This window comes from Chelmon rostratus, chromosome 11 (genome assembly GCF_017976325.1).
Source record: "Chelmon rostratus isolate fCheRos1 chromosome 11, fCheRos1.pri, whole genome shotgun sequence".
NCBI classification, from domain to species: Eukaryota; Metazoa; Chordata; class Actinopteri; order Chaetodontiformes; family Chaetodontidae; genus Chelmon; species Chelmon rostratus.
This window is the reverse complement of record NC_055668.1, coordinates 7432347-7449292: the sequence shown is the minus strand read 5'-3', so window position 1 is coordinate 7449292 and position 16946 is coordinate 7432347. Positions and strand designations below refer to the sequence as shown.

Genomic DNA, 16946 nt, shown 5'->3' with positions numbered 1-16946 from the left:
CTGTATAGGCATGAGTGTGGGTTTTGATCTTCTTAACTAACTCTCAGCAAGAGAACAAATAAAAATAACCTCCAAACTGCTGAATTATTCCTTTGAATAAGCTTCCTGGCGTGTGCTACGTTGTGCTATTCAACAACTATTACAGTGTAATAGTTGACCATTATAAGCATCACAAAGGCAATATTAAGATTACTGTATCGGGGTCTATTACAATGTGCAAGTGTATCTGATAAAGTGGGTCAGGAACACATTTTTTACTCTATTAGGCTCATACTAAATGGATATTTTCAGTTCACATCAGCTTTTCTAGAGATGTGCATCTATGAAATGTGCTGTCACAATGTTTCAGCCAACAAAGAGAAATGTGTAATGACTGCATGCGAGTCACAGCAGGTAAGCCTCGGTTTCTCACAAATCCACAACAACACCAAACGCTGCTGGGAGGAAAAAGTACAGCGCTAGTTTTGCTTAAGTCTCCATTTCTTACTCCATGCAAAAAAAAAAAAAAAAAAAAAAAAAAATCCTCCGTTTGCTATTCCAGCAAAATCAAATCTAACTCCTCTGGCACGGATGGATTAAAATAAAGACAACTGGGTATATGCGATTTAATAAAACCCAGCCGCTGCAATTCAATTAGGGGTGGGTCACAGTGGAGAAAGAAGGAAGACTGTCAGACTTGGGATACGTTCTTGATTTAATTATCATGCTTTATTTAATTCATTATTGGACTCATAGACCAGAACACAGTGCTGCTGCCTTGACAAATAATGTGTGCTTAACGTGTGGTGCCGATCACAGAGGGCCAGGGATAACTACGCTTTTCAGGAACAAGACTTTGAAATACTTGTAGGCTAGTGACAATCTACCTGGTAGATTTCCACTGGAAACCTTACAGCAAGACATTTGAGGCTGCATTTTTTGGGCCGGCGAGGGACCAGAGTGCAGGGAAACGTGTGGAAACTGAAGCTATTGTGGTTGTGTGGCTGGTTGTGGCAAAGGGTTTAAAGGCTGAAGTTTGGAGACAGAACTGAGGCCTGGAGACGGGCTTTGAGCTGACATCACAGTCACAACCTGACTTTAAAAAGAAACAGATGGATAAATTCTGCTGATTACAAATGAAATCATACACCTGCTCTGGGGAGCACTGCACTCACAATATTAACAACCACATCTGAATTCCCCATACAGCAAACTGCATAGCTAATATAATCATATTCAAATCAACATGATTACTCAGATGTGTTAAAAGCATAGATTAGGTATTTTCCTACAGGCTTCATATACTATGCTCTGCTATGCAAGTCAGATTTCTGCCAGTGCAATAAATGTCACATCCCGTCTCCCTCTGTCTCTGCTCGCGTTAGCGGTTACAGTCAGGGCCTTGGCTGAACGTGTCAGGAATGCACAGCACTGGTCCTGTCAGAGGCAGGGGAGAGAGGAGCAGAGCGGGATGGATGCTGAGTGACACTCAGCTAGCTCTGGCTTCCCCAGAGATATGCATGCCTTCTCAAGTTGGCTAAAGGGGAGGGGAAGAAAAAAAAGATAACGCCATCCTTGCTTGTCACGCAAAAAAACCCTGCAGAAGATGCAGTACAAAATGCAGGGTCATTCTTTTCATTTTAATCACCCGTGCACACTTGCCAATTCAAGAGGGTGCATTAAAGAGGATGCGATATAATGGGAAGCAAAAGGAGGGCCGGCTACAGGTGCCTGTCCACGATAAAAGCCCCGGAGACACTTTGAGAAAGGTCAGAGGCCTGTATTTCAGGCAGGCATTAGGAGAAGCAATGGTCTGAAGCTGGCAAGACACGGCAAAAGGGACACAGAGGGATTGGGGAATCCAGTAAGCATGGTGAGATAAGTTTTCAACCCACAGCAGGAAAGAAAGGAGCTAGGCTGCTACGCACAGATGATTTGCCAGCAGGCCTTACAAATGCGCCACAGGTCCAAGGCTTAAATTCATTGAGCTTGCTGAGTAAATGCAAGGACTTTACCAGCCCATTGGAGTCGGCTCATCAGATTTGTTGAGCCTTCTTTTTCTCATTTGCACTGTATAGAGGAAACTGTCACCTTCCACTGCTCCTATGCAATACCGTAGTGCAAAGAGTTATAGTGTAATGAAGTGTAGTAGTTTCCTTCTCTGATATACCCGACATTGCTTCTCATCTGCATGAACTTCAATTTCTGCATTTAAGGGACAAAGTAAAACACACCGGGAAATGTGCTTATTTGCTTTCTGTCACAGTTATGCAAGACGATCATACCGATCTCATGCCTGTGCACATTAACTACAGAGTTTAATTAGCTCTTAATTATTATTATTAGCAATTAGCTCTGCTTGGCATAAGCATTAGCTCTCTCCAAAGTTCAAAAATACACCTGCTAACAACTCTAAACCTCGCTAACCAACTCATTGTACATTTGTTTAACTCATAAAAACACAGGAATGGAAAAACATGTGGGTTCAGGAAAGTTTTGTGTTTTAACTGGACTATTTCTTGACAAACAACAATCCATCCACCCTGTGCAGCGTCTCTCCAGTTAGAGACAACACACCAAGGAGCTGCTACGCCCGGCTGTGGTTCTCAAAGGCACACAAATTGTTCTTCCATTCCTGAGTGTACAGATTAAACAAACAAGATACAATATGTTTACCTCTAATTAGTCTTTAGAGGTGTTGTTAGGCATATTTTAACCAGGCTAGCCAGACAAGCTGTCTCTCCCTGATTACAGCCCTTCTGAAGCTTTTTACTGACTGTTTCGTGTGGGTAATTCTCCATGACAGCACACAAACTACTGCTGTAACACAAACTAAAGCCAACATAGGCTAGCAAAGCTGGTAACTTGACTAAATTTGACATTAGACAATAGGGCTGTCAAAGCTCTAAATTCAAATTTATACTCAGATTTTTAAAAAAAAATCATACATTTTCACTTGTGAAAATTATTTGTGTTGCCACCACAGCTGCATTGAAGCACTGCATGACAGACAGGAGTCACAAAACTAGTTTATTCAATCCAATCCTACATTTGGAAGTAATGTTAAGCTAGTTGTTGATGGTAATGGCTGCTTGTTAAAACACAGCATTGCCTTTTATATTTCTACACATACAGGTTAAATACAGGTGTGACACACGTGTGAGAGTGCATGTGTTTGTGCATGTGTTTGTGTGTGTGTGTGTGTGTGTGAGCATTAGAGCTGTTTTAAGACACCTTTGGTCTAGCAATCTTATCATCTAGTTCTCTCAAAGAAAGCCAGTAACTTCTTCTAAATTCTGAACTGCTGCCTTAACTGTGAACTGCAGTGCAGGCAGGAAAAAGTGATTTCCACAGCATTCTTACTTCTGAGGATACCACTTATTTAAAAATTGGCTAAAGAGAGTAAAAGGCTGCTCTTGAAAGAACACTAATTCTGAGTGACTGTTTCAGATGGACACTCAAACTCCACTGTTGCCCACACGGGAGTAACAGTTCATTAACAGTGCCGATTTGTTTTCTGGTGTAAACTTAAACTATTTGTGCCTCCTTTACGTTTAGGACAAGAATTTATTCGAGCTACACTCAGTGCCAGTATTCTGTAATTGTCCTTAAGTTAAACCACAGAAGGATGAATGCACATGGGGCTCTATTTATCAGTTAACCTTGAAATATTTTCATCTATAGTACGAAGGTTAAATCCGAGTTTCACTGCATTCCCCTGCTTTGAAACAGATGTTGTCAAAGAAAAAAAACCCGCTCCGGCACAGATAATGAATTCTACAGGCTGAATAACTGACATCTATGGTCACCCCAGAGGTTAGGTTTCAGATTAAAAGAAGCACCCAGTGTTTGAAATCTCCAGAGAACGTATATATGTAAAGACACTCAGGTGGGTGAGTGCGTGTGATGTTGCCTGCATGTGGAGTGTATTAAATTAGGCATCAAGGTAAAGCATGCTTAGAGAGAAAAAGACAGGAGGGAGGGAGGCGGAAGGAATTAGACAGAGGCATCCTGATCACTCAGGCCGGCTGTGATGTTGGACACAGATATGCGACTGGGACACAAGGCTGACATTTATCAGCGTTGTCATGCTCGCTGTTCATCCTGGCAAATGTCAGAGTCGACGGCAACAGCAGAGGGATTCCGGCCTTGCACCACTTTGGCCATTCAAAGGATGGGTGAACATGCGCGCCATCAGCAACACCCACAGAGCGTTAAAGCCGGTCATTAGCCACATCAGAAGGCAAGGTACTCTAATAGATGCCCACAAACATATACACACTTAACCTTGTATGCTGGTTCACACACACACACACACACACACACACATACAGATTCTGATGCACAAACACAAACACACAGTGTTGTTATGCTTTCATGCATCTATAATCATTTATAGACCATCTCCTGATCTGTAAAGAGTCTATACTGAACGTTCTCTCACTGTCGAACTCTCTCTCCTCGCCTCAAGCTATTCAAGCTTCACAGCTACAGCTTGAATTTGTTTTATTTCCCTTCCTGGTTATTGTTTTGTTTCCACCACTCTTCTCTGGGATAAGATTCGATATCACTTGGATTTCCTTTCCAGAAAATCATACTTTGTCCTTTTTTCTAATTTCCTTGAGGAGGGACAGTGATGTTGTCTCAGATGTCTTAAGGGATTTGGTTGTTTCATCCGCGAGAAAATTAAATGACCTCCCCTTTTTTCCTTTTTAGTTTCCACAATCCGCATGTGCAAATAAATAATATCTGTGGATAGTAGAACACCCACTGCACCTGCAACTAACGTACAGGGATGTAAGTCTAAATCCCAGTTAAAGCCCTGCACACTCGAACTGGTGTTTTATTTGATTCTGTCTGATTAAGATCTTTTAGGGAAAAGCTGGAGGAGCTGTGCTGCCAGCTCAGGTGCCCCCTATTCTTATGTCAATCATAGGGTGCAGAATATTGTCTCCTAATCAAACATGCAACAGACAGAAACGTGCCGGAAATGACCGATGGGGAGATCAGCTCTCAGGGAGAACATGAGACAAAGGGCACAGTGTCGGCCAGATTTTCAGATATTCTGTCTGACTTGACACCCGCTGAGGCTGAAGGTGAGTGAAGCTGTGCTGGAATTACGTGAGGTCGCCAAACTCCATGCACTATACTGAGGATGATAAAGGCAACAAAGCTAACAGGAGAAGGGAGAAGTCAATCAAGCCCACACAGTCTTGAGAGGAGCTCTAATCAGCCAAAATAATTAAAATCACCTGTGTGGGTTCACTTGGGCGCCCAGGGCTTTTAATTGCTCACAGTGAAGTGAAACCATTAAGTGAACTACGAAAGGCTCCACATGCTTGGTCAACAAATTTGTCTTGTAAATGAAAATTTCTCAAAACGCCTCATAAATGAACGTCTTCAGCTCCAACGGTCGTCCCTGACATGTTGTCGCACTCGAGGTACATGCTTGAAGTACAGACGTTATTACGCTAATAGCATAAATGGTGGATCTCTTTCATTTATGTGAGGTCACCCGACTCCGTAAAGAATCAGAGAGAGCTAATTTCTGCACTGCCTTACATGTAACTAACCTGAGTCAAGGACAGTTCAATTAAGCAGTCCTGAAACAAACAGTCCTGAGAAGAGATCTAATTGGCCTGATTTACGTGAACGCATCAGCGTGAGTGCAGCACTACAGTGTGTTAGGGCTTTCAACTGTATATGTGCATCTGCAGAATAAAAAGTGAAGTTACACTGAGTCCACGTCAGTCTGGACCAGCGTCTTAAAGTGTGTGGTGTATAAGGATTCTGTCTGTAAACCGGATCCAGTCGCTGTCAGTCGGTCCCATTACAGTTACTGTTTGTTCAGTCCTTTCAACTGAAATGCGGCCCGTTGACACCACAAGTGTAGGTTGGTGAAATAATAATTAGAGAGACTGTCTGATAAGTAGCATCGTCTGCCCTGAGTGAGAGAGTATTATTTCATAATCATCGGAGGATCAGATTTCAGCAGAGAGCTGAAGTTTAACTCGCTCTCACAAACTTCATGCACCTCCAACTTTTTGAATATATTACAGTTCATGTTCCTTCCTCAATAATGTCATCCAACTTTGGCTTTTTCATGTGTTTTCACTTGCAGCTTAAATAAGAAAGCCAAATAGTTTTTACTGTATTTTTATTTTTCGGCGTGCTGTCCAATGTACGATGTGTGCTTCTTCCTGCCGTCAAGACTGAACCGTGCATGTGGGCGGAAATATAACGAGCTGCTGCATGCGGAGGGTCTCGTCTTTTTCAATAATACCCACGACTCTTCCCAGCTTTAGTAAACTTGTAAAGCTGATGTACATTTACTGTCAGTCAAAAAAAAAAGTTTTCTTCTTTTTGGCAGTATTTTATTTTTGGTTGGGTTAGGGTTAGAGGCGTCTCTGCCTTTTCCTTCCCTTCGACTGGAAGCTGCATGTGATTCACCTTGCTGTGGCATAAAGTGAGCTATCAATCTGCGGCGCATTGTCTAAAGGAAACCATGGAGGAGTCATCAAGGAAAGAGTCTGGTCTGACAGCGAAACCTGAGGGCCTGAGAGGGACCCACACACACACACACACACACACACACACACACAGACGTGATGAAAGCTTCTCCAGAAGGAGAGGGGCTTGCTTGTTATATATTTGGAGATTTGAGCCAGGAGACTGGTGCGTGTGTGTGTGTATTGGAGGGAGGCGCTTTCATCTCCTCAGCCCCTCATCTGTCTTTGCACAGATAAGAACATGAAGCTGGAAATGACAGTAATGGAGCAGATCTAAGAAAATACCTGAGAAAGGTTCAATGCAGGGAGGAAGTGACAGAGAGGGAAGGTGAGAGACGGAGAGTGTATAAGAATAGAAATACAGCGATGGGAGGAAGTGTAAGGCGGTGCCGGGAACTTTCTCTGTGCTCCACCAGAAGCTGTCACTTCCACACTCCGTCCACACCTCTGAGGTCTGCAGATCAGCCTCCACCTACTGAGCACCAGTCACAGCTCACATATTTCTTCATCTCCTAGACTAATGGGGATATTTCTTACAGTACATTTCCAAACAGGTTGAATGACTACAGCCCATACGACGCATACTGTATGTCATACAGTATGTCTAATATCATATATAGTGACATAATATATAATTGTTGTGGTTTTATTTCATACTTAAGCATTTCTTTCTTTTAAATTAATTGAGCTTTGACGATGGATTTCCTTACACTTTTGATAAAATGACAAATCTCCTCATCTTAGTTCACTTTATTGTATAATTTCAAGCTTGTCTAAAACGTCTAAAACAGACAATCAAAGTATCATTTAGTTTATGCACTGCTTGTAATCATGTAGTAGATTGAACCTCTAACATAATTTCATTTTCAAAATCAGGATTTTGTACTCATTTATGTAGGGGTAAAAGAAATGGGTTTGCTGTCGTCAGTGTCATTAGTGTGTTAATGATGAGACGCTGAGTCATGAAGGTTGTCCAAACACTGAATAATCCTTTAACTGAATACAGAAAGAACTTCCTCATTAGGATCAGCAATGTCAAAATTAATTGTATTATAATAGCAGTTAAATTCCAGAATACAAGTTTCCAGCTGAAAATGCCATTTATGAAAAGCCCACCAGCATTAGCACAATCCTAACGGTGACTGCGGCCTTTGATTAAACGTCCCCTGTAAACATGGCGGCGTCTGATTCATTTCCTTATTTTCACTTTGTAATAAGAGCTACGGGCTGGGCTGGAAATTAAAACAGATCCGGGATGAAGCAACTACAACTGCTCAACAAATGAAAAAATGACTAGTTTTGCATGTTTTTAAATACATATTACTAATGACTACACCATTAAGTAAAGAAAAGTGTCTTTATGACACAAGTGCAGACTGGATGTAAGAGAAGAGACGACACTTAAGTCTTCTTCAGATATGATGTAATGAATCCACGGCAAAATTATGCAAAAATGTCTCCTTTGATTAACTTCATGTTGACCTGAATCTGTCTAGCAAGCAAATGGCTTATTTATCTGTGCCTCTTTGCACTCAGTTGCCAGTTTATTTTGTAGACTCAGGTAAAACTAATGCAGCCTGCTGCAACAGCTTCAGGTTGTAAAGTTCATCAGTTAAAACATTTGAAAAGAGGTGTTTATTCAAATTTACAGTCATTTCAGAAGCTTAACTTTGTTGTGGCATCAAAATTTAGCATGTTAACATGCTAACATTTGCTAAATAGCACTGAACACAAGGTGCACAGCACAGCCTGAGGGGAACGTCGCAGGTTTTGCAGGTATTTAGTTCTGAACAAAAACACAAATGTCAACCTCACGGTGGCGCTAGAGGAAGGGTCAGGAAATGAGATACATGAATGCCTGTACAGAATTTCATAGCAATCCATCCAATCGGTATTGCGATATTTCTTTCTTTTTTCTTTTTTGCTTTGCTGTCCTATCATTTTTCTGCCTACAGTACATTTCCATCATCTAATGGATAAGTTAACCCACAGGGCGTATTCCTTTAAGAAGAAATGGTGAAAAGGACACACGGGCAGTAAGTGAGGGATCTGATACTCATGGAGGGATAAAGAGATGAGGTTGGGTAGATGACAGCAGGGACGGCAGGCATAATGAGCTGATCAAACGATTGTGGAGAATGAAATGCCAGAGTAGCTTAGAGCGGTGACAGACTGAGCTGTCAGGGGATTCCTGGTCTTGGTGTAACAGTCAGCTGCCTCTGCTCTCATTGGAATTATTTCTGCCACGGCACCTGCAGAATCTGCTGATCCACACTTGTCTACCTTCTCTTCCCCCTCCTCTGTCCCTCTGCTGAACACAAGAAGCCCCATTCTGTCCATTCTCCGTCCCTCCCTTTCATTACATAAATCGTCTTCTGTCTGCCAAGGTCTTTTCTGTTTTGTCCATTTTTCCACCCATCTATCCACCATCATTCCATCTTCCCCCCGTGGCGCGTAATCAAATTTGGCATACAACACACACAAATCTTTCATAAAACCTTGTGCCTCCGGCATTGTGTCCCATCTTTGCGTTTTCACTCAGGCTTTCACCTGTGCTTGTCGAATTATCTTCCTTTTGTTTGCCTTAATTGGATGTCCCTGAATAGACCGCCACTTTTCAAAAGTTACCCCTTTAAGAACTAAGTAATTAATCAGGTAGATTTTTACATAATCAACTACAACAATGGATGTTCTCTCTGAGCTGTTTCAGACAAAGATCAATGAATGAAATCTCAGAGAGGTCACGCTCGTTTCGGTCATTGTTTCCCCCCCCGTCTCTGGTCAATTTGTGTCACCAGCATCAAGTGTGAATGGAAAGCGTTTCCACGTCCTTCCAGCCACAGTTGTCAAGCCCGCGATCTCAATTTTTTTCCTTCTTGTCCAAGATAATGAGGGTTACAGATTGGATGACCCGTGATTCAGTGCCTCAGATGTTGCTGCCAAAAATAAGAAATGCAGCAAGAGAATACACTGCAATAATGATGCAGATAGTGAGACGCAGTAGTAGCAGCAGATTAGTCTTGCTAGAGATGTGTCACATTCTTGAAGAGTGATTTCTGACCGCATTCGAACTGAAGACCTGAAACAAACTATGCAAAGCAACAAAGGCGCGTATATATGTGCAAACAATTGCCTCGACACATGTCAGAAACAAAGCAACACAGATATCTCATTAGCGAGGCTTATTCTCGCCACCTGATGAATATCATTCCAGCGCTCGCGGGCCTTTCAAAGCCAACCGGCTTCTGAGAAAAGTGGCCCGTTCTAAATGCTAGATGATGAAATTTCTTCGTCAGCAGATCTTTTACTTCAGCTCTCTGCCATTACCCGCCGTGCAGGTATCGTAAAATCAGCTTGAGTGAGCTTGTTTGCTTGGAGATTTTGCCCATGGGAAGAGCCGTTTGGACTGAACCACACAGACCGGCGATATAAAACAAAGAGCTGAAAACTTCAAAGCTGCAGAGTGGAGTGCTTAAACCTTTTCAGTGTATAGGATTCATATTAAACACCATTTAATGGAGCTTTAAAGTGGCACTCACACCTATGGCCTTTGCCTGAACATTTTCTATCAGGAAAACTACATTCTATATTAAAATTTTACTATTTTTACAGATTTTATAATTAATATTTTAGTGCCTGTACATTACCACAAGATTGTCCCTTTTAAAGTTATAATCCTTAAGATTTTCATGAAATAAAGCCAATTTTTGATTCTATTTATGATCTACATTTTGTCTGCAATAGCCATTGAATGTGCATTTACATTCTGTAGTTTCTTCTTGTTATATTGTAGTTTTTTATCGAGTCTGCCATTCCTGCGCTGAAGTCAGACTGCCTACCTTAGCACTCGGGATTTACTTGTACAGGAAAACCATGCATAGTTGCACTGCAACCCTGAACTTAGACACAACCCGGAGGATCTGTATGTGAGCACACAAATGTCAGTCCAATTAGCTGTGCAACGGACATTACATGGACTTTACCCTGACAGCTTCTATGTAAAAAGTCTGTTTTATGCCTGATTGAGCCTGTGTGTAAATAGAGCAGGTCATTGTCCAGAGAATTCAGAGCGAACAAGTCAGCCAGCTTGAATGTGCTGTAAACAAAACATTGATTTCCACAGTATACTTTTTGCATTACGTCCTGCCTTCTGCACGCTCTACTCAGGCAACACTCCTTGTCTAAACCAAAAGAAGTCGGACAGTCTCCTGATGTGTGCTAGATGCGTGAAAGGACGATTCTGGATAATGTCCTGACCTGATTCTCCAGACATTGTCTGGAGTTCATGTAAAAAAACAGCTCATGCAATCCAGCACAATTTATCTCATTCATAACAGCCTCTCTGGTTTCTGTTTGCTCTCTTCACACTGAATCAGAGCTGTATGAAGGTCCTGTTAGTGCAAACACAACATCCTGCTGTGGCTTCACATTGAAAGCATTCAACTGACAAAACACAGGGTGGCAGTCACAGAAATCAGGATCCATTTTCAAAAATGCATCTATTAAACCAGACAACTGTCGTTTTTGGCATCTATTCATCAACAGATCATTTTTTATTCTTGCTGCTAATGGAGCAAGAAGGTGCAGCCACAGTGAACTGCTGCACACCTCCAACTCCTCAGGTAACCAAGTCGCCCCCCCCCCCCTTGCAGGTCTCCAAATGTTGGTTATCAACCAGTCTATACACTACAACAGCATAACAGAATTCCTGAAATTCAGTTATTGCATTTTGGTTCTGGTGTGCCATCCCACTGAAAAATATCTGGGGACATGAACATGAGTTTGTTTGGCTGCACTGTGAACTGATACACCAAGCATCAGTTGCTCTTTTGGTGTATTTCTGACAAAGTAGCAGCACAACAGGTATTTGCTGTGTTTTTCCTCATTAATCCAATAACCAAAACAGACATAACCGTAACACTCTCCCAGATTAAAAATACTTTTTTGTTTACATCAGCTACTCTGAGATAATATATGCTCTGATGACACTGCAGCAAATCTTCTACAAAGGGATTTCCTCCTAAAACCAGAGCGCAAGAGCCTCCATCCTTAACATGCAAGCTAAACAATCCGCTTATTCTTAAACGGTCTAAGGCCTGACACTCTACTCTTTCCGATCTCACAAGGCTTTCTGAGACTTGCCAAGGCTCTGGGCTGGATCCCAGGGCTGCTCCTAAGCCTCCCCCTGAGAGGGGAGGATGATATGCAGTGCCGAACACTGTTTTGATGGATGACTGGTGTTGTTTTGGGGCACACACTGCTAACCTAATATGACAACAACTATGGTACAATCCCTAAAATTCCAGGATCACATCAGTGTCAGAGGGGATTTAACGCCCATCCTACTGGAAAGTCTGGCATGCTTTCGATGCAAATACGTGTTATAAACAAAATTCCTCCTCGGTCACCAGAATTCTCTGAAGCAAAAGTTCAATTCATCCTAAATCCAAATGACTCCTCATAGCACAAACAAATCTATTCAATTTGTTGCATACATTAGCCCAAAAAACTGCCCTCTTCTTTGGCAAATCGCTCCATCACCAAGCTTTTAGATTGCACTGATAAGAGAGTGGTTTTGGTACCTCTCTAACTGCCGTAGTAAAATCTCCAAACAATCCTGATCTTCCCCCCTATCTCCTCCATCTACCATCAACCTCTGTCTCTTTCTTTTGGTCATCCCGCCTTTCCTCATGCGTATTCTGATATTTGCTGGAATTTATCTGCTTATTCAAGTGTCCAGCTATGAGCGGCGGAACAAACACAGAAACTTAAACTCGGAGCTGGTGGTGATTGATTGAGGACATGAGCTCCACCACAAGCCACTCAAGGAAGAAATCACTTGTTGGTATTTGTCTAAGCCCTTGCTTGTTTTGCTCTAGATTACAAGGAAAGTGAAATAGCATCAATCTCATTTTCCTCTCTTTCTATGTCGTGTGTGTGGCCGCAAAAAAAATATCTTTTTCAGATTCAGTTTTCAGCTTTTGTTTTTTTTTCCACTTTGTTAAATGTCAAAGATCCATTTCCATTTAGATTGAACTTTTTGCTTCACACTCAGGAGATGTGTGACTCCTGGGCTGCCTGCTAAGCTATGGTAACAGCGTGGCATTAGCAGTTTGATAGCACAGGGTCAACCTAACATCACACACTTGGCACGTGGCTAAGGTCAGTGCACCTCCCGAGGCCTGGAACACACGGGCAGCTTGGCAAGCAAGGGCAAAAAAAAGGCAATATTCCCTTAAAGGCAGGTCATCTTTGACCAAATGTGGATGTGAATAATGCAGGAAATTCAGGGCCCATAAGTTTAAAACCCCCCATAATACAGAAACGGTCCTCAGAGAGGGCAGAGATGTGGTTTACTGTGTGGTGGAGAGAAACTGGAACAAGTCTGTGTGGGTGACCAGCCAAGCACGGGGAAAAAGTTTTGGTGCTACAGTCAGTATTATTTAATTAGAATCGAAAACAAAATGACACAACTTGCATGTGTGATCTCTGATTAAAGACATCTCTCTGATGCATTCATATCTGCTTGTGAGCCCAAACTAAAGGATGAATTAATTCATTTTTCAGCATCCCTTGGCACATGTTCACACTTTTGAAGGAAAATGAACAGCAAATGAGAAAATCTGTTCTTTTTTTTCTTGCAGTGAGTCAAATGTAATACTGAGCTGCAGAGGTAGAAAATAATACAATTAAATTCTAATGGGAGAAGATTGTAAGTGAGCAATGACCCGAGGAAACACATAGCTGCTGAATCTTTTTGATAAATATACATGGATATGGCTTCCATTTTCTGCCAAAGATAAAACTACACCTAAACTGAGCAGTGGACACAAAAGGCAGAAGCTAAAAACCATTCTCTGCACCTGAAGTGAAGAAAAAAACACATTTCAGTTGACCCCAATTATCCTGCCGTCATATCGGGCTGCAGGGTGAAACTAGAACAGGGACCTGCTGCTCTGCAGGGCCAGAGGGCAGCTTTCTCTGATGTGCCAGGCCAGTTCAATACAACAATTACTGCTGCTGCTCCCACCAAAATGCATTAGATCAAACGCTATGATATATATTTATGGCTGAAACTTGTTCTTTTGCTATCAGATATAAAGCCTCTCAATCTTAAGCACAGAACACAATGTCTGCTATCCTGACTCCAATCACAACTGCCCGTGAGGTCGCGCTAAAATGTCACAAACCTCCCAAAGCTGCACAATACACAGCAGGTTTGAAGATGACGTGTTTGTTAAAGGATTCGATGTTGCATGTCTGTGCGTGTGCACAGTCACACAGAAGGCGCAAACTTGGCTGTGTAGCCAAATGAATGTTTTATACTCAGTTCAGAGGCACTGCTGTAAGCACAAAGCAGATCCAGTTTACTGACGGGGCCCCATTACGAGCTCAGTTTATTCGCCTTCGCTTGTTTTCTGTGTGGTGAAGAGGGAATATGGGGAGTAAAACTCAATTCATTACAGCGATCAAGGACTTTGTCACTGGAGCTTTTGCGGTAGAATACAGCGGCCAGTTGATGATTGTGGTGATGATATTGTGTGAAATAGTTTTCTTATGTGGCCTCGGGCTCTGACACACAATAACAAAGCAGCGAAGCCCTCAGACTCACACAAACAAAAGGCTCCATCAACAGGCTTCAGTGTTGGAGTCTGATGCCTCCACTCTGAAATGTTCCACACTCTTTGGAGCGACGCCTCCTGTTGAGACTCCCCATGACAAACGCTAGGAACAGTGCAGACTTGGCTGCAGCATCCTTTCCAGGGTGACGGCACACATACAGCTAGACCACTTAGCCCAAGGACAGATATTAATGGTAATGCACACAGCCTATGCAGGCGGTGCACTCCAAATCATGACAGCTGATTTTTGACTTTCCTCCCCCCTCAGATGGAATGAAAGCAAAGCCGCAGCATTTCATGTAGCAGGACCTGGGGCTTTTTTTTTTTTTTTTTTTTTTTTTTGAGATCATATCAAGCAGAAAATCAATAAATGACACAATCATGATGCAAACAAGGCGTAGTACCCACAGGCTAGACAAACACTTAATAATTCATATTGATGTTAGTTTTGAGGACTGCGCCTGGGAGACGCAACCTTCTTGCAAAGTGTCACAGACATCTCAGCAGGCTTCCCGGGGATCACCGTCTATTTCTTGCGAGGCGGTCAAAGAAGCTGCCTCTGCCTCTCTCTGAGGACCTCGGGTGAGAATTAATGCCACTAGTTTATTTCCCAGGTGTGATCAAAGACTGGAGACACACTGATCCACGACAGAAAGAAAAATGCTGATGTGATATTAAACTTGTTTTTGGTTGTTATTTTTTTTGCAACCTGTTAACGCAGCGTCTGTACTGGTTTAGCCGCGATGCGTTCATGAGCTGCGGCTCGGCACGGGGACCTGTCCGTCCAGCACCACGCCGCGGAAAGCGAGCCCGATCACATCAGCTCACTGTCTCACGCATGTGAGGACACATTGACACCGCCAGCCGCGAGGCTGAATGCCACCGCCGGCGCGCATAATGCCGGACTACATTTTATTTTATTTTTTTCAGACAACAGAAAAGTCGGCTGCTTTCACGCTTTACTTACACAAAAACTCCGAAAAGCAGAACTCGGATGCCGATCTCCAGAGCCAGTTCGCGCATGTTTTTCCTGCGGTCCGGAGGCGACACGTTCATGGTTCTGAGATAATCCGTCAAGTGAAGCGGACGAAGGCGGCCCCCGGTCAGTTCAGACGGCTGCTCACTTTGTAATCCAGCTCAACGCGCGCGGCGCTCACCAGCCCTCACACACGCCGCGCGCCTCCATCGCGGCTCGGTCACCTGAAGCAGCCTTCCCCGGTTCTCCTCTCCGTCGCCCGTCTCCGCCGGTCTCCGTCTGTTTCAGTCTCCCTCGGGCGTTTTTCTTTATTGCAACTCTGTTGCTGGCAGCTGCCCCCCACCCCCCTCTCTATCGAATGAAAGTCTCCTTCCTCCACTCCATCAATCACTTAAACTGGGCTGGAGTTTTTGGGAGCAGGGCAGGATAAGAGAGCAGATATGAGAAAACATTAGAGGTGTGGGTTAGTGCTGAGAGTGAAAGTGATGGGAGACAGCAAAGTAAAGAGAGAGACTGAGCATCGACTGAGAGTGGAGTCAGAGTGGGTCTCTCTCTCTCTCTCCCTCCCTCTCTTCCTCTCCCTCTCTCACCCCTTTGCTTCACTATGGAGAATCAGAGGTTTCTGGAGCCACTCAGGGTTTCACAGGAGGCCGGATGAATAAGTTCAGCCCTCCTGTCCAGTGAAGTTGTTGCGATGAGCTGAATTTGTCCTTGTCCAGTCTGACGCCAAGTGACATCCCTCCTGAGCGAGCATCTCCTCATGAATAATGAAGCACTCACAGCGAATGTGACAAAGCAGAGGACCACTGTGGTGGTGCAGGCGTTCACTATCAGAACATTGTCACAACAGTTGAACAGCTGTTCGAAGGCATTAGGCTCAGCGCTCAGCCTGACATATTACCTTACATTACTGTGTCGCAAGAAGGCCGGTTCAGCGGAGGCTTGGCTCTTCACGATATTTTCCAACCATACCACCAGGAAGAATGTAGCACCTCGGGGTCCATGCAGCCAGACAGTGATAAAGGAGCGCAGGCAGCAGCGTACCTTCAGGCCAGGAAACCTGGCCAGCACTTCGTAGGCACACATGAATATTTGATGCCTTCTAAAACTGGCCCTCCTGCATTACCTGCCAGTCCAAGATGTGGCTGTGTGTGCATGAATGTGTGTGTGTGTGTGTGTGTGTGTGTGTGTGCGAGAGAGAGGGAGAGACCATCGTGGAAAAAGCCCCTGACCCAAAAAACTTTTCATGCCGCCTTTCTAGGTCACGAGCTTCACAAGCTTGAAACTGACTCCGCAGATGCAATTAAGTAGTTCTGCATTCTCGCCAGTTAACAAGGCATCTCCGTTAGCTACATACGACTAAGATAAATGAACGTACTGTATGCACGCTCACACACACACACACGCTCACACACTCAGGTACACAGCTGAGGTTTTGATGTATTCCTTTCATTCCATTTCCTCTCACGCAGTGGAGTTTGAGGTGATGTGCCGGAAGCCTTTGCTAATAAGAACAAAAGAGGGAGACGTATAATGGTGGTAGGTTAGGAGGTGAGATCTAACATCAAAGCGCTCTGGCAGCCATCAGACTCCTCAGCTTTTAGAGAGCGCGGCATGTTTATTACAAGCCATCAACGTGATTTTACCTCACAGCACCGCAGCACCGGTGATTCAGATGATCCACTCTGGTCAGGAGGCCTTCCCCGACCTCTGCGAGACATCAGCACAGGACCACATAAACACTCATTTACAGGCCAAAAAAAAAATTATTACTTTGCTCTCTCTCGTTAAAACCATCCAGCCTTGTTCTTTGTTGTCAGGAAGAAAACCCGTAACAGCCATATGAAAAGGCACATCTTC

At 43.4% G+C, this 16946-nt stretch overlaps 1 protein-coding gene across 2 annotated transcripts in view; it reads right to left on the bottom strand.

Moving 5' to 3' along the window:
• plpp4 (phospholipid phosphatase 4) overlaps positions 1-15537 on the bottom strand; it is a 55251-nt gene extending 39714 nt beyond the window's left edge. For both annotated transcript variants that reach the window (XM_041947933.1, XM_041947934.1), the window contains exon 1: positions 15078-15537. In XM_041947933.1, the coding sequence (XP_041803867.1) occupies positions 15078-15166 (89 nt within the window). In that variant the 5' untranslated portion in view covers positions 15167-15537. The remainder of the gene's footprint in view (positions 1-15077) is intronic.
• Positions 15538-16946: the final 1409 nt, after the last annotated feature.